Genomic DNA, 18271 nt, shown 5'->3' on the forward strand with positions numbered 1-18271 from the left:
CTTGTGCAGGAAAGACGGGTGCGATCTTGGCCATCTTCCCGCTCCCTCAGCATGATTGTGGCCATCTCCCCCCACCCTGAGCGCAACCATAGTCATGCCCGTCTATGGAAAATTTTTATGAAATTTTTGTTCACGATCCAATTTGGTCATTAACTGAGGCGTTCGTGAGCCAAGATACCACTGTATAAGAAATCCAAATTGACTTCTGCTCAACCCCTTAATGCTTTGCTTTAGGGTGATAAGAATTTTGCTTTTATTTGATTCTTCCCCTTCATGCAGTTGTGGAAAGACGACACAGATTCCTCAGTTTATCTTGGATTCCTCACTCGAAGGTCCGCCCAGCAAGGTAGCCAACATTATCTGCACCCAGCCTCGCAGGATTTCTGCTGTTTCTGTGGCTGAACGTGTGGCCAAGGAACGAACTGAGAGAGTTGGGATCATGGTTGGATATCAAATTCGTCTAGAAAGTGTAATGGTTTGTTCACCCATTCATCCTTTTTATTCCAGTGCTGCCAATAGTGTCTTAATTCATATTAATTTATTCATTTGTGTCACATTGCAGCAATTAATTGGGTCCCTATCATGACAGCTAGCTGCATCTTTTATTAATCTTAGCAGTAATTATTCTGTTTCTGGTAGCTGAACCTAGAGGAAAGCAGGAAGAGTGGAAGGCTGGGAGGATTGTTTCCATATTCTAAGAAAACTAACACTGAGTAAAATTTTGAAAAATGTGTCTAAAGCAGAAAGATGACAGGTGTGTGTGTGTGTGTCTTGAAACCAGATTAATTTGGTTTTAATAGACATTTGTAAGTTTTATTTTGTTGTAAACCATTCTGATGGCTTTGATCACTGTGAATGGTATACAAAAGCAATAAATAAATAAAAGTTTTGAGAAATGGAATGAACACAAAAATGGAATTCAAATGAGCTGTAATCTATATTGACATGAAACAGCATCTGATTCTCTCATTTGAAACAGTTTGAGCTATTCTGGAGCCAAAGAGGCAGTCAGTGTCCCATCTATGAAAAGAGAAAATTTTTCAGTAGGGTTCAAGCAGTCTTCTTTATCTATGCCGGGAATATAGCTTTTGCTGTTTGGAATTTAGTTTAGTTTATTCAGCACATAATCCTATGCATATATATCACAACCAAAGGGGTGGCTTGGAGATCTGGGTTCCACTGTCCACTTAGCCATGAGGCATGCTGGGTGACTGAGCGAGTCACTCATTCTCAGCCTAACCTACCTAACAGGGTTGTTGTTATTGTTGTGAGGATAAAATGGAACTAGGTAAGCTACCTAGTGTTCCTTACAAGAGGAACAAGGCGGGATATAAATGCAGTTTAATAATTACAGTATATGGACAGCTGTCTGAATACTCATGTCTTCTGGTGAGGCCTTGCTCTGTTGGTGCCTTTCAGAGGTGAGATAGAAAGCTACCAGACACATGACCTTTTCTAGAATGGTACCCATGCTGTATTTGTCACGCACCAACATTTTTGATCTTTCAGCACCAGTTAAAAGCTCTTCTGATTGGGCAAGATTTCAGTAGCAACTGTTTGATGTTTTGTTTCTTGTTCTTCTCAGCTTGCTGTTTTTATGTTTTATTGTAAGGAAGTTGTTTTATTGTTTGCTGTGAGCTGTCTTTGCACTGAAGAGAGGAGGAGGTGGGAGATGTTGATCTCACTGCCCACCCCCGACACCTGAGCTGACATTACACTTGCACTGGCCCTTGGTCTTTGGATGTGCTTTGCCAGTCAATGACTAAACGGCAGCACTTAATGCACAGTGTGATTTGCTTGTTTTCTGTCTTTGCTGCTTTTGCTAGACATGAGAAAGTATGATGAGCTTTTCAGGATAAGAAACCTCCCTCTGATTACCCTTGGAAATTTGAATGGGACACATGGACAAAATCTGGGCTGTCACTGTGACTTGGAATAACACAAGATGCCTTTTAAGGTTAACTTTGGACAGAAAAACTGATTTTGTTCACAATTTTGTTGTCCTTTTCATTTTAAGTCTTCAGCTACCCGGCTGTTATACTGTACAACTGGAGTGCTTCTGAGAAGGTTGGAAGGGGATATGAGTTTACAAGGATTCACACATGTTATTATTGATGAAGTTCATGAAAGAACAGAAGAAAGGTAATTCAGTTCTTTATTTTCACTTGCATTTTTTGTTGTCCTTTTTTTCCTGCCATTAGGCTGAGGGAGGAATTGGTCCAAGATATGCAGTAAGTTTTGTGGTTTAGGGATGACTTGAACTTGAGTCTTCCTAGTCTGCAACTCTAAGCACTGAACCCCACTACTTATAAGAATGCTGTCTGTTTGTCTAATCATATACACTGGCCTGGTTCACAAATCGTGCTAAGCCAGGATTTAGCTTTGTATGCACAAGCCTGTGTGAGCCTGCTCAAAGCTTTAAGCTTGTGTATTTGACCCTCTTTTCTCCTCTCACCTGCTAGGGAGGAAGAATAAACCGTCATTCCATTTCACTTACTTCAATACCTAGCTTATGATTCTACACAAACCAGGAATCACAATTTAAATCAAACCCGAGTTATTAAATATGCCAACAAGCAATTAGTTGCTTAGCAGTTGAACAGAGTTTGAATCATACATAATGACAAGTCAGGTATTGGGGAAACTGAAACACAGTGTATTTTGCCTCTTGCCTGTGTGCTTGGGCATACAGGTGCCCATGGCTCACGGAGGTTTTTACATGAAATGCCCTTGCCTTGTTCCACACAAATGTGGCCACTATCTTGTAATTCTTGCTTTGAATGATAGCTCAGTATTTGTTATGCCTGCACTGCAGATGCGCAGTTTAGATTTGTCTTTTGAAATGTGTGCAACAATAACTAAAGGGTGCAAAAGTCCCAGGTTATGACTACTGAGATTTCAACTTGGATATCTTAAAAAAAAAAAAAAACCCAAACCTACGCATTTATACAGTAAATGCTGTATAAACTCCTGTCTCTTGCTTTCCCTCCTCTTCTGTCTGCTGTAGCAAGTTCATATACCAAGCAGAGTAAGTGAGTGAATGAGTAAAGTCATGAAACAACAGGCTGGGAGGGAAGCACAGAGGCTACATCCTCTTCTGATGGCTCTTTTTCTGTCTTCTTTTTTTAATGGATAAACACTGCCTCTTGGTGAGGATTTAGTAATTTTATTCCAGGCAGATTTAATTACCTACCAGGCAGATTTCCTCCCATGTATGTGGCATTTTTTTGTACTGACTTTCAGAATATTCCTGTACACTCTCAAATTTGCTTTTTCAGCTCTAAGGACTAGAATCTGCTTCTGACCCTACTCTTCATCTTTAAAGACAATAATAAGCAAATTCCTCATGTGTATTCCATATTCTACTGCAATTTCTTATCTCTAATTATTCAGTGCAAGCTCTTGTCCAAAGCCCTGAATATAGAAGACTCAGAAATATTCCAGAAGGGGATGTTGAATGTTGATAAAAGTTGTTGGACATCATCAGTTGTGACACTATAGAGCGAGGGAAAATGAGCAGAAAATAATGACCAGAGAGAGGGAAGCAAACTAATTAAAGAATTTCAAATGTTTTCTGCTTGTTCTCTCCAGTGACTTCTTGCTGCTGGTTTTGAAGGATATAATGTTGCAGAACCCGGATCTGCGTGTTATATTAATGAGTGCTACCCTGAATGCAGAACTCTTTTCTCAATATTTTAATTCCTGTCCTATTGTTAACATACCAGGTGAAAAACATTCTTATTGATTTTTATTATTAATCTCTTGTGTTAAATTTCTTGTGGCTTCTAACACATTTGTTTTGAGTTGTAACAGCTCTTACTTGGTTGATGCTGATTTTCTGACATTGCATTCTGCTGCTAGTAGTTACTTAAGCTGATCTGAAGAAAGGTAACTATGGATGCAGTCTGATGGGGAAACCCACTGGAGGTTTACAGGCATCTAATGCAGGACAGAAGGAATAGTGAAGATGATTTTGGCCTTCCCACTCATTCTGCTCTGAACAGATCTATAATTCCAGCCATCTAGCAACAGCATTTCATGGGGGAGAGAGAAGAAAGCTGGAGCAGCTTTAGGATGCCTTGTCTCCTTCATTCCTCACCTTCCTCCCCATCCTCTTTAATGCCTCTTGAGGTCATTTTCCTGCATTCAGGGAGCAGCCAGCACAGTCCTTTCTGCACTTGCTGCAAGGGCCCATGGGAGAGCACTGATTCTCAGCTCTGAGACTGGAGCACGGTCTCTGACCCCCAAACAGTACTATGGCCCCTCAGACAATGTCTGAGGATGTAGGATCGTTCCTTCCATCAGATATACGAGAATGTACAAACTTTCAAGAACACAGTAGCACTCTTGTTGATTCAGGTCACACACCGTCTGATTCAGCTGCTCAAGCTACCATTTGGAAGTTCACAAGTGGGAAATTGAGGCAGCATCCCTTCCTGTATTTGTTTCCAAAAACATTTATTTGTTTTTATTTCTGCTTGATTTGTTTGTAACCCATAGGAGACTGCAAGATTTTTCTAGGTGCCGGAATGAAAGAGAACTTCCTGACATTTGTAGTTGCCCAGATGCCAGTGGCAATACCCTGTTCTTTAAGGTGCCAGTGTCTACTGGTGACATGATTTTTGTATTTTTTAGTTTCTCTATCACTCATAGCTGATGGTTTCCCTGTCTACTGTAAAGTTGTCTCATTCTTTAACAAGCCGTTTCAAGTAAAATAGCGATATAAAAAGTACTTTATAAAAAGTAAACATGAAACTGAAAGCAGCTTTATCAATAAAATCCCCATCTTCTGGCATCTTAAAGACTAAGTGCTTTGGGACAATTAAAATGGGAAGTGATATATGAATAGTGGTGAATGCTTGTTTAGAGCTTCTGAGTGTTCAAAGAACTTTATATGAATTATCTATTTGCAATGCTTCTAGAACAATTTGAGATTAGTCAGTATTGTTATCTCCCCATATGACAAAGAAATTTAAGCTACCTCCACATACCTCAAGCATTGGTGAAGATGGAAAATCATGCTCACATGCCCACACATGTGTGTGCACGTACACACGCATGTTAACATGAAATACAATTCTCAGTAAAGTTTCAAAGCTCTTTGAAATGATTGGACACTGAGCAATGGATTGTGTCTCAAAGATAAATATATCGTGTTTATCTATTTACCATCACGTGGTGGTGGTGTTCCAAACCTGCCTCCTGAGAGAGCAGCCTTGCTATTTATTATGGTGTGGCTGCCTGAACCTCCCTATGAGATAAGTCAAACCATAACACTTATTCTAAGCTGAAGATAGCAATCCATGGATAAGGAACATGGAAGATTACTTCTTTTGCTCTGTTGATAATGCAGTTGTTTGTCTTTTCTCTTATTATGGTTTACCTCTCCTTTTACCTCTCTGTTTACATCTTTCTTAGGTAGAACATTTCCTGTCGACCAGTTTTTTCTAGAAGATGCAATTGCTATGACTCAGTAAGGAATCTCAGAAATTACTTCAGATGTCTAGCATGACTTTTACATAAATCTGGACTGTTTAACGATGTATTCAGATTTGAATTATTATTCTTTTGAGAGGCTACTTGTTTGAGGACCTCAAGAGATTATAGAATAATGCCCTTATCTTATAATTTAGTTTTCTCCAACCTGGTGCTCCCAATATTTTGAATACAATTTGCAGCACGGCTCCTGGCTGTGGAAGCCTCCAATATCCTCTGCCAATAGTTAAATTAACATTCAGAATTACTATATTGTTCAAAATAGAGCTTAAAATCAGGATAATGTGCAGAATCATTCATATAAAGAGTGGGTAGAAATCTGTACATTTATTTATGTACCTGGTTACTTTTTATATAGTTTATAGCTTTATGAACTCACTGCTGTGCTGAGAGTATGAAGAAAAGACAGTACTTACATACTCTGTTAAGAACATCTCTCTCTCTCTCTCTCTCTTTTTAGCTTGAGTAGCAAAGGGCATGGGAGGGTGGAAACAGTGTGAGAGAAAAGAATGGAAAACTGGAGTTGTTGACTTGGTAGTTCATAGCTTGTTTCCACATGGGTTCCCTGTATTGCTAGGCAGAAGGTATTGTGCAGCCACTGAGTCTGTCCTAAAGTGCTTTGAAGCAGTTGGTTTGGGTTTGCACCATTGGTTTGCCTTGGCTTGTTTAAACTGCAGCACATGGTTGCAAATGCTGAACAGTTTTGCCAAATTATCTGCCTAGATGCAGCTTGCCATGTTGTCAAAGCCCAGGTGTCATGACTTGTATGGAGGAGAGGAACCCTCAGATAACTTATACCCTGTTGTTGGCTTACTCAGAGGTTGTTGGCTTACTCAAACATCATGGCATGCTGTTCCCAGGTAGGTGATTAGGCAAGCAGTACCTGGCATGTGCCACAGGAAACCAGGTCATTAAGTATGTCAACACAATCCATAAGGTCTAAACTTCTGCTTGAAGGGGCTGCCTATTTTAAACAGCACAAGCTGCAGATTGCTTTTGTTGTTGCTGTTAGTCGCGAAGTCGTGTCCGACCCATCGCGACCCCATGGACAACATTCCTCCAGGCCTTCCTATCCTCCACCATCCCCCAGAGTCCACTTAGGCTCACACCGACTGCTGCAGTAACTCCATCTAGCCACCTCATCCTCTGCCATCCCCTTCTTCTTTTGCTGTCTAGTCAGGCCTTATTCCTCTGCTTGTCTTCAGCTATGTCATCGAGCATGGTAGTCCGTACATGCGCACTGTGAAACACATTGCAGGCAAGAAAGGAAGACACTTGAGGACTGCTGCAGAGGAAGTAGAGGAGGACCTAAAGCGTGCTGGGCTTGTGCAGAGTACGGTGATGGTCAAGGATTCAGTCCCGGACCAGCAACTGACATTTCAGCAGCTGCTGACACGCTACAAAGGTAATCTTTCTTGCATATTTGTTGGAGCCATTTATTCTTAAGGATTTCTTTTTCAGTTAGAAATATGGGTTTTTTGACTAGAAAGATGTTTTCAAATCTTAATTGTTTGCACGTGTGTGCCATACACAAATGCATATAGAGTTGTAGGAAGATTGTAGCTTAGGGCAGCCATACTGTCTGGGAATCATGGGAGTTGCTGTCCGGTAGTGCTAGAAAGCACCAGGTTGAGGAAAACCAGTCTAGAGGCTTGTATGTGCTGGGGCTTCCCTTTCTGTTCTATGGCAGACAGATTGTCCTAGCCCCTCTGACTCTTTTTGGTGTGCATGCTGACCCTTTACTTGAGTGTTGTGGTTGTGTATTTCAGGTATACAACTTGAGGTACTGACTCACGGTTAAATATTTTCCATTGTGGGGGAATGGTTGTGACATGTCTCCACCCTGCAGCAAATCTTTTGCTATATCTCAATAAACAAAAAGTCACAGCAAATGTTTACATTCAAAAAATGTGTAGTCACCTTGGTGGATCAGGAGAAGGCATGGCATGAAGGAAGTTGGGAAATAAAGGGATAAGTGAATAAGAAGGTTGGTGCAAGAAAAGGAAAAGCTGGGGCATCTACAAGTGTACTTTGCCTACATTTTGGGTAGACTCAGGGTAACTGTGGTACAGTGTGACTCAAGGTAACTGTTGGTGTGGCTTTCTAAATTTGGGATCAGCACGGACGTGCAGGATGCTTGTCGTATGAAATGCAGGGCTTGTGGAAGAGCAAAGAGCTGTTGAAAGACAAGAGTGTGTCTCTGAAAGGGTTCTTAATGTTTGATTCCAACCCCCTCCCCCAAAAATAAACTCCAATAGCTAATCTTCCTTGCTCAGAGATAACTGGCGAATATGTGGGGTTTTTTATTTGTGTGTTTTGATTATATAAATCACTCAGAAAGTCATCTTGACTGACAGGCAGTATAGAAATTAAATAAATAAACGGGCAGAAGTATGACTTCAAGTCCCTTCAGTGCTTATTGTTGTTAGGGAGGGAACCATTAAATTTCTGAACTGGCAGATATGGACTGCTTTTCACTAGGTGAATGTAACAAGAAGTCCTGCTTTTTCTAACATAGTGATGCTGATATGGAGTAGATTAAGAACAATTAGCTGAAGAGAATCTGTCCTTTCTGGAAAAGAAGGTGCCACCATTGGCCTTTTCAAAGGCTTGATGAATTTGGAAATAACTGTATTTTGTGCTTCTTTATTAGACAAATTGACTTTTTCCTTCTGTGTTTATGTTCATTTTCTTTTTCAGGAATTAGCAAATCAGTATTAAAAACAATGGCAACCATGGACTTAGACAAAGTTAATCTTGAATTAATTGAGGCCTTACTGGAGTGGATTGTCAGTGGCAAACATTCATATCCACCAGGTAAAGCAATGGGGAACTGTGACCTCTTTCACAAGTCTGTTCAGTTGAGTTGGCTGTGCCCAGACAGATGATAGTCTTTTGGAATTCTACTCTGGTTAGGCTTTTTGCAAACAGCTTCAAAGCAAAATACGGCTTTCATGAAATGGTTCATTTAGAATGATGATGTGAGACAATTAAAGAATCTTGCTAATAAGAGCATGCAGGTTTAAATATTTCTTGGCTTAGTCATGAACTCATCACCCCAAAGAAAGAGTAGATTTGTAGAATTTTGTAGGAATTGTAGATTTATTCTTTTTGCTCCTTCTCTGCCTTTTTCTGAGAGGGCCTGAATTCAGGTAATAAGTTGGAGGATCAAGAATGAGCCCGGTGTGAATATAGATCTCTTCTCTCTTCTTAGCCACACTCCCCACTTTCTTGGTTGATGAAATTGTAAGTTTGCCAGAAACCAGGGTCTGAATCTGATTTGTACTGTGAGTTTGTTGGCAAACCATGGTTTAATTATCTCCAATGTAACACATTAAGATGCAATGACAAGCTGTGTTTTTGGCCAGGGAGGAAGCACTATATTAAGCATTGATCGCAAGGGGATGAGGGAGTGGAATTGGAGAGCACACAAGCATAGGGCATATTCCCAGTATTCCACATCTTGATGTGGAGCTTTGTCTGTATCCAGGGCATCTGTTTAACAGACAGAGCTGAGAAGTGACATTTTTGCCTTGCTAAATCTCTGTGATAGGAAAACCTCCTCTGCTGAGTTTCTGTTAGAGGCACAGGAGCCCTGCATGCAAAGAAAAAAATGGAACCCAAAATGCTTGATAGGTTGGATTAGCCTAGACAGAAAGTACTTTGTACAACTTGTAGGTAGACAGCATTGTGTGTACATGGAGCAAAACAGACAAGTATTATTTAATCCGTTATTACAACTTTTGTATACTGTTATACATCTAAACAGATTCCAGGGCAGTGAACCATAAAAGACAAGAATAAAACTCAAAATTAACAATTTGTCTGTTTTTTAAAAACAACAGAATACCAGTAAAATACAGGCTTGATCAATCAAGGAAGGTTTCTTAAAATGAAATTGTTATCAGTAGGCATCAAACACAGCAAAATGTTGGTTCTTCCCTAACTTCCAGAGGTAGGGAGTTTCACAAAATGGGAACTAGCAGACCAAGGGCATGTTGGATAGATTCCAGTCAGGTCATAGGTCCATGTGGCCATCAGGTACATGCCGTATGTATGTGACTGGCATTTTGGACAATGCATACATTTTGCATCTTTTTCCCAAGTGCTTTCCGTGCAGGAAGAATGCATCATGTAAGGCTGCAGAGGTGACTCAATGACTAAAATGGCCATGCAGTACCTGCACAGATACTACAGTGGAGGAAAAATAGTTTTGAGTGCTAAATAACTATTTTTCTATTAATTTCACCTTTTTAAATTGTCCTAGGTGCAGTACTGATATTTTTGCCAGGCATGGCAGAAATTAAAACTCTGTACAAACAATTGCAGTCAAATGCACTTTTCAACAACCGACACAACAAACAGTAAGTCAAGAATATACTTTTTCATTAACTTTAAATATATATGAGCAGAAGTGCCCAAGTGCAGTGCTTCTTCATGTAATGCCAAGCCTTGATTTGAAATTACAACTGGAGTCTGAATTAATACACTGATATTTTGAAAATGGTACAATCGTTTTCTGCCTCTTTCACTGAAATACCATTGTTGCTTTGCTGAATAGTGATATACACCAGAAAGTATGTGCACTCTCACATACCACTGACCCCCAGTTCGAAGCATTTCATGTAGCTAATAAAATCATGTGTTCATTAAACAAGGATTGTGTCAGTACATAATATACCTGAAAGGAAGAAGCCCACAGTGATATCCTTCTGAAAGTTGGCATGCCATTCTGTAAATCAAAATGTATAGTAAGTGAGACTACATTAGACTTTGGAAACCTGAAACAATACTTGCTCTTACTGCCATAGGGTGCCATCCAAATTAAAAAGGTACTGGCTTGTCATACCCCCTTTGGAAATTGGGACTCTCATCGTAGATTTCAGCTACCTGAAGTGTCCATCGCCTGGGTCTCACAAGCGGTTTCCATAGTTAGTTCTTTCTATACTTTCAAGGAAAATGCAAACTACACTGGCCAATCATATTTGCCAGCTCTTATTAAGCCAGAAACTAAAGGATGCGGAAGTCATGTTATGTATGCACACTGCTTCCTTTCAGGTTTCTTTGGTTCCTGGGAAGCTGGGGGAGTATATATCCAGCTTATATATGGGCTGGAGTGCATGCATGCAGTTCTGGTTCTGATGGAAAAGGCTGGAGTTTCCTCCAGGAGTGCACCTGAGTCATTATTTCCAGAGTATTGCATGCCTGACAGTGGATTCTGCTAATGTGTAGGTGGTTAATGTCCCTACTGCAATGCCTAATGTGGCCCTTTTCAGTGTGAATGAACAGTCATGCACTCCAGAGTGGAACTGGAACTACCTGACTCTGGTTACCATGAGAAAGAAGTGATGTGGAAATGAAAAAAACGCTCGCAAAATACCCTAAACTTGTTCTCTGATCTCTTCCTTCTAGATGTATTGTTTATCCGCTCCATTCCTCACTTTCCAGTGAGGAACAGCAGTCTGTGTTCCTTAAGCCTCCCACAGGGGTTACCAAGATCATCATATCTACAAACATCGCAGAAACCTCTGTTACCATTGATGATGTGGCATATGTGATTGATTCAGGGAAGATGAAAGAAAAGAGGTACTTGGATGAATTGGGAGGCTGGCAGTAGGGAGAAATAATCAGAACCTGTGTGTGCTGTATGAATATGGACTTTTTGAACAATACTCAAAGTATTCACACTATACTCCAGAGTATCTTCCATAACATTCTGTGTACAGTGAGGGATAGCAAGAGAAGGTATGAGAGCCCAAGACCAGCTTCCAATCTTACCATGGGTAGAGACTCTAGCAGCAAGTGTTGCCTCAGTAGGTCTGCAGTGGCACAAATATTTCCCTCTGTCTAAATTCTCTGTGTAAGACTCAGAGAGAGTAATTGTAATGGTGATCTAGTGTTGAGAGCTCAGTGACACAGGCCACGGGAAGCCCAAAGTGTGGTGTGCTTCCTTGATTCAAAGAAGTCCTCCTTTTTCTTGCCCCATCTGCTTTCAGTTTTCCACGGGACTAGAATTTTCTTTTCCCAGCTGGTTACAATAGTTATTCCTTCTTCCTACAAAACCTAAACTTTTTGCTCTTCTCTCTTCCATAAATGTACTTTTTTCTGCCTATTTGTCCAAATTTTAAAAAGGAAGCTTGCATACATTTTTAACTGAGTTTTATTTTTTGTGTTTCCTGAAGCTTTGCAGCCTGCAGCTTCAGACCATAGATCTTCAGGCAGTATCTTAAATCCAGGATTACATGAGGAAAATTCCCCTTGCTCTTCTTTCTCCTGCAGCTCTCTGCATGCCTTCCAGATCTACTCTGGAGGGTTCCCCAATGCTCTGGAGCAGGCTTACAAGGTATTGCAGGGGGCTGGCAGTAGGGATTGGGCCAACGTTACCTGGTGAGCAGGGATTTGAACCTTGCTCTCCCAGTTTCCCAGTCCCACACTCTAACCTCCATACAGGTTCTCAAGCCAGCAAGTAAGAGTAAACCATACCACCCTTTGTTTCAGTTCTGCTACCAGACTGTCATGGTTGGATACAGCCCAGTGTTGTGCTACATTTAAAAAAAATCATTGAGAATAAGGATAAATAATGCAAAACAATGTGCACTGTGCCATACAGCACAGGAAGCTCAGAAACAGCCTTGATCACCCCGTACAACGACCTTTTCAGGGAATGAGACAGGGGTAGTAGGACCCTGTTGATGCACGTGGATCTTTCGGTGGCTTTTGATGCCATCAGCCTGTTGGGGTGGCTGTCTGGGTTGGAAGAGGGGGGTGCTATGTTGTAGTGATTCCATTCCTCCTTGGAAGGTCAGATCCAGAAGGTGGCATTTGGGGAATATCGTTCAACTCCATGGATTCTCCAGTATGGAGTTTCTCAGGGGTCTGTCTTGACCTCCAGGCTATTTAACATCTACATGAACCTGCTGAGTGGAATTGTCTGGAGTTTTGAAGGATGTTGCTATCAATATGCTGAAGACTAAGAGCTCTGTTTCTCCGTTTGATTGTTAGCAGGTATTGGTTGTAAGTTGTATTGGTGCTAAACTGGTGTCTGGCTGCAGCAGTAGAGCAGAGGAGGACTAATAAAGTGAAGCTCAAACCTGATAAGACTGAGATGCTTCAGTGGATCTCCCTTTGAATGGACAGAGAGTGTTCAACCTGTTTAGATGGGGTTGCACTCATGTGAAGGAGCAGTTCATAACTTGGGGTCCTCCTTGAGCCATCTTTGTCACTTGATTCTCAGGTGGCCTCAGTGGCTTGGAGTACCTTTTACCAGCTTCCATGCTCCTATCTAGGTAGGGATAGCTGGGCTTGAGAAATCTATGCTCTGGTAATCTCTAAATTAGATTACTGAAATGCACAGGGGCTGCTCGTAAAGAATGTTCAGAAGTTGTTGTTTGCACAAAATGTAACAGCTGGATTAATATTTGGGATCCATAAGTCTAAACACATAAAACTAGTTCTGGCTCACTTGCATTGGCTGCCTGTTTGCTTCCAAACCCAATTCAGGGTTCTGGTTTTAACTTAAACAGCCTCCCATGGCTTGGGACCACAGCATTTGATGGAGAGCCTGTCTCAGCTACAGTCCACCTCTGCGTTATGCTTAATTTCCAAGGCCTTCCTCCAGGTGCCACCTCTGAGGGAGGCTAAGGGCAGCAACAAGGGGAAGGTCTTTCTCACTGGTGCCCCCCTCTATGGAATGACCTCCCCCACTGAGATCAGTCAGGTGCCAACATGGTTGTCTTTTCAGCACCAGGTTAAGACAGCCCTTCATGCCCAGGCTTTTAATGATATACATGGATATTGAAGAGATTACCTATGCCAAGTATTTTCTAGGGCTGCTTGTCATCATATGTTGTTTCAGCTGTTTTAAATTTTTGCATTTTGGAAAGATTTTGTGGAATTTTATTATAGCTTTTATGGACTTCTATCAACTTCCCAGACTGCCTCAGCTATTGGAGTAATATGGAAATGAAATTAATAATAATGTTGACTAGTCTCGGGTAACTATGTCCAGTAGATCATTCCAGTGAATAGACTTTAATGAATTTCCAGTATCCCAATCTTTCTACTTCCTAGGTTCACAAAGATGTTTCTCGATATTCCAAAAACTGTTTTCTATTCCCTCTGTGTAGATATGATCCAAGCAAAGGCATGGAAAGCCTGGAGGATACGTTTGTGTCCAAAGCCAATGCCTTACAAAGGAAAGGACGAGCTGGACGTGTAGCTTCTGGGGTTTGCTTCCACTTGTTCACTAGCCATCATTACCATCACCACCTTTTAAAGCAGCAGTTACCTGAAATACAAAGAGTGCCTTTGGAACAGCTCTGTCTCAGGTAAATCATTCTTCCAACCAATTTCATCAAACCTGTACACATCTTGTTGACCTGCTCTAAAAATTCTATTTTTGTGTTTGTGTTTCCTTTGCAAAGTTCTGCTCCCTCCTTCTTCTCTTCTAATCCTTACTTCCACCAAACAGTTTTGCTTTGAAGCTCTGCTGCTTGATTAAATGCATGACCTGAGCAGCTCACTAAAACAAGGAGGAATGCCATAGACTTGATGGTTCTTAGTCCTAGCCCATGTTGTTGGACCTTACTCTAGTTTTACTTCCATGTTATACCATAGTTTTAACCATTTAAATATTTATACTGGATTTTATGTTTTTAATGTTTAAAAATTTGCTGTGAACCATCCAGAGACCTTCAGCTATTGAGTGGTATAAAAATGTAATAAAGAAATGAATAAGTAATGCTCCAGCTAGAATTTTGCTCTTAGGAAGTGCCATGGCTCAGTTCTTTGCAGACAGAAAATTCCCATTTCTGCCCCTGGCACTTTCACATAGCAGCATCAAGAGCACTGGGGACTTCAGTGTGGTGCCCCCAGCCTCCTCCTCTCTCCTTATTTTAAAGTTCTGATACGCTGCAAAGTGAAGCACTGCCCTCACATATTTATTTGGTTTCAAATATTTTGAAACTTGGACCCTTGGTTTGTCTTCTGTTTTGCAACCAGCCATACCTGGCAGGGCAGCCAATTTATGAATGGGGAAGTCTGCCCACCCACCCCCATTTTATGAGAGCATTCACGATAGTCTCTCAACATTTCAAATGTGCCAAATGACCAGAAAATCTTGGAGATCCTGAAGTCACAAAAGATGGAAAATATTTCCCCCTACCTGCGGGCCTGGAGAGCTCCTGCTAGACGCAGTAGACAATACCAGACTAAAAAGAAAATCATCTAACCTGATCTAAGGTACTTTCCCTCCCCCTTCCACCTTTTTGGAGAGGGAAGGCACGGATGCTTGGCTCAACTTCTGATCTGTGCAGTGACCAACATATGCAGTCCCACAGCCTGAACTTCAGTGCTGCTACATTCATTACTGGGTCATGAATGTCAGAAATTGCCCACAGACATGGCATAAATCTAGACACCCTTAGTTCTGTGATCAAATTATTGGATAATTCTTTTAAATAGAGTTCCTGTATTCAAATTCTGACATGAAGTTACAATCTACCCCAAAATCCATCTTCCTGTATTTTATTCAATATTGACTTCATGCATTGCTCAGATCCTGTTGTTGGATATCTAGAAAACTTCAGTAAACAATAGAGAGGAAGGCGCTTGTGCATCATGAAAACAAGAGAGAGAGAAGAAATTCTCAGGGTCTGGAAATAATGTTTATTTTGAGCAAAAGGAACATTTTTTTCCAGGCACCTGAGATTTTTTCCCCTTTTGTTCATGATATCCAGAAGACATGACATGAAAAAGGGGTCTTGGTAAAGTTTAGCCAGAATATTTTTCCCTTTCTTCCAGAATTAAGATTTTGGAAATGTTCTCTGCACATAGCCTGCTTTCGGTTTTATCTCGATTGATTGAGCCACCAACAACCGAATCTCTTCGTGCATCAAAGCTGCGGCTGCAGGATGTGGGGGCCTTAAGTTCAGATGAAAAGCTCACACCCCTGGGGTATCACTTGGCTTCCCTGCCTGTTGATGTAAGGATTGGGAAGCTCATGCTGTTCGGCACCATCTTTCGCTGCTTAGACCCTGCGCTGACAATTGCAGCAAGCAGGGCCTACAAGTCACCTTTTGTAAGTACTGTCGCTGTAATCCAACTCTCTCAGACCTGGTGCCACTTGGATGTGTCAAACTATGCCTTCCATCCTCCCCAGCCAACAAGACCAGCAGTTGTGCTGGCTGGGGGTGATGGGAGTTCTAGTCCTGCGCACCTGGATGGCAGCAGGTTGAGGAAGGCCGATGTAAGCTGTCTAGCTTACCTATGATTCCCAAACTTTTTCAATAAGTTTACCTACTAGAACAATTAAGCCAGGAGGCAATTGTAATGCCAGTTGAATGTTTTTTGAAAGCTGGTGTGTGCATATGCTATGTTTTCCCTTGTCCCCTCTGGTCATCTAGGTTTTGCAGGGTTTTCTTGAAATAAAACAAACCTAGCTAAGCTAGAGGTGAAAGTGGGACAATAGGTGCACTGAGTATACTGCCTTTCTTTCAAAATTCAGCTTTCTGGAAAACAAACCCCTCTAATCTGCCTCCAGTCTCAAAAAGCAGGAATCCTATCTTTTCCTGAAATTTGGTTTGTTTTCTATCCCTAAGAAAAGAGAACAAGAATCACCTTGCTGTGTCAGACACTGAAAGGCTGTCTCGTTCATCCTGCATCGCCAATGTTTTCCAGTCAAATGCTTCTGGGAAACTCCCGCTACAACATCATAGCCTTCCATTTGAGTGTATTGCCAACACCTAGTAAGAAGATACCTGACAACATGGAAGTTCCCTCAGGAATCGGACTGATTTTTTAATAAAGCTATCTCTACTAGCAACCATGACCATAAAGAATACGACACACAGAGGATGCATTAAGCCCCTGAGTGGAGTTTCATTGTTACTGGCTAACAGAGCCAGTGGTCTAGACATGCATCAGGGAGACTTGATCAGATCCAGAGTCAGTGACCAGACCTCAGGCAAGCTTTGCCCTCTCTCAGTGTAGCTTACCTTGAAGGCCTATTTGCAGGGTGCACTGTATAATCTGATAGACTATGTTTAATTTTAAATAAGACTTCTGTGTGATGATATGTGTGTTTGGGGGGGATTTATTGCATAGGTTTCTCCATGGGACAAAAGAGAGGAGGCATTTGCGAAAAAGCTGGAATTTGCAATAGGAAACAGTGATTATCTCGCTCTTCTTCAAGCATATAAGGTGAGAAATAAAAACCTGCCTTGTGGTTCATCTCCAAAGCAGTGTGTGCATGTGCGTGTGCACACGTGTGTGTGTGTGTGTGTGTGTGAGTGTGAGAGAGAGGGAGAGAGATCCTTAGTGATAAGAGATGACAGTATAACATTTTAAATGTCCACTATTTAGGGATGGCGCCTCTCTTCAAAAGAGAGTGTTCAAGCAAGCCACAGATTTTGCAGAGAGAATTTTTTATCAGAAAATGTGCTCCAGGTAAGTTAACCTTCTTATTTAATTTTGATTTGAAATGTTAATTTAGTTTTTTGATTTTAAAAAGTCTTGACCCTGTTGCTGAATACTTTTGTTCTACCTTCTGTCTGCTGTGCTACTTCTTTTTCCTCTTTTACACAGCACACAGTAATCATAGGTTGAACTTTATTTCATTGGAGAAGAATATACATACAAAATGTATTCAGCACCTGTTTGTTTACATTTATGATTGTATCCCATTTCATGCTGCCACATCACTGGTAAATGAACAGCAAAGTGCAATCCCTAAAAAATCCCTGTGCTTTAGCCTTGAGCCGGCCAGTGATGCAAAAGGGGAGAACTGAACACAGGGTAAGACCAACATGAAGATGCCTCTGACAGCTGTGTGAGGTGTGCTGCTAGCTGTGCTCCTTTCCTACTTTTGTCGCCATGTTTCTGTGACCCTGCAGCTATGGGTTGTTACCTTGAGAGGAGAACTGTCAGCTGAGTCCCAGCTTCAGCCTGTTCCCTGTGTTCTACTTGGATCAAAGCATGCAGTGTCACGCATGTGATCAAGCAACTTTAGGACTATTCCTTGGCTACTTTTAAGTATGCAACCAAACCTCAGATTGCGTTTGAAAGGATTGCGTTTTGCCTTAGCCTATTCTGAACCGTGATAAAGCTGGGCTTCCAGACTTACATGACAACAGAATGGGTCTTCATTCTGGGTGTCCAGTGGTATACTGGAGGCACAGCCCCACCTTTATTCTGTGGTATCAGGGGAACTCCTGCATTCAGGTGTGACCCTATCAGATTGGCCAGGACTGAGATGTGAACAGAGAATCACCCAAGCCACCATTTTGCACCCGGTTCTAGTTGATGGAACTCAGGGTTCTGGGTTTTTTTTAAGTACCAGTAGTCTTGGTAGTGGTAAATCCCATGAGCCTGAGGTCTGGCCACTACTGCTCTAGGGCACATGTTTGGCTCACAGGGCACACCAGCCAGGCCTTTAGAACTGCATCACTGCCTTGTATACAGTGTGACTATGCTCTAGAAAGACTCCCATCATGGTTGCATATTGCTGGGAAAGGTCAGTAGGTGCCATGAGGCTGTCAGCCCTACCAGATTCCCGTTGTCACTGATTGCAAGTGCTGATCTTCCCAGTGAGGTAGCCTTAATAAGCTTTGGGGAACACAGCTAGAAGGTCACTACTCTGCCATGTATGGATAAGTGGTGGGGAACTGACATACCGGGAGCCCAGACACCATGTACATGTTTCTTCCAGCCTTATTTCTACAAATTGATCTATGCTTCTGCACCAGAGATTGATGTGTGTCTTCCCCTTGTAGCCTAG

At 41.6% G+C, this 18271-nt stretch overlaps 1 protein-coding gene across 2 annotated transcripts in view; it reads left to right on the forward strand.

Annotated features, from left to right (window-relative positions):
- Positions 1-18271, forward strand: part of DHX57 (DExH-box helicase 57) — a 46577-nt gene that overhangs the window by 12598 nt on the left and 15708 nt on the right. Inside the window, exons 8-19 of one of the 2 annotated variants that reach the window (XM_044428755.1) lie at positions 280-469; positions 2018-2142; positions 3592-3725; positions 5419-5473; positions 6702-6901; positions 8197-8313; positions 9764-9860; positions 10909-11082; positions 13623-13823; positions 15298-15574; positions 16600-16695; positions 16858-16941. In XM_044428755.1, the coding sequence (XP_044284690.1) occupies positions 280-469; positions 2018-2142; positions 3592-3725; positions 5419-5473; positions 6702-6901; positions 8197-8313; positions 9764-9860; positions 10909-11082; positions 13623-13823; positions 15298-15574; positions 16600-16695; positions 16858-16941 (1750 nt within the window). Of the gene's footprint in view, positions 1-279; positions 476-2017; positions 2143-3591; positions 3726-5418; positions 5474-6701; positions 6902-8196; positions 8314-9763; positions 9861-10908; positions 11083-13622; positions 13824-15297; positions 15575-16599; positions 16696-16857; positions 16942-18271 lie in introns of both variants that reach the window. The other variant, XM_044428754.1, reaches the window with a different exon arrangement.

Source organism: Varanus komodoensis, unplaced genomic scaffold (genome assembly GCF_004798865.1).
Source record: "Varanus komodoensis strain SLA01 unplaced genomic scaffold, ASM479886v1 scaffold2, whole genome shotgun sequence".
Classification (NCBI taxonomy): Eukaryota; Metazoa; Chordata; class Lepidosauria; order Squamata; family Varanidae; genus Varanus; species Varanus komodoensis.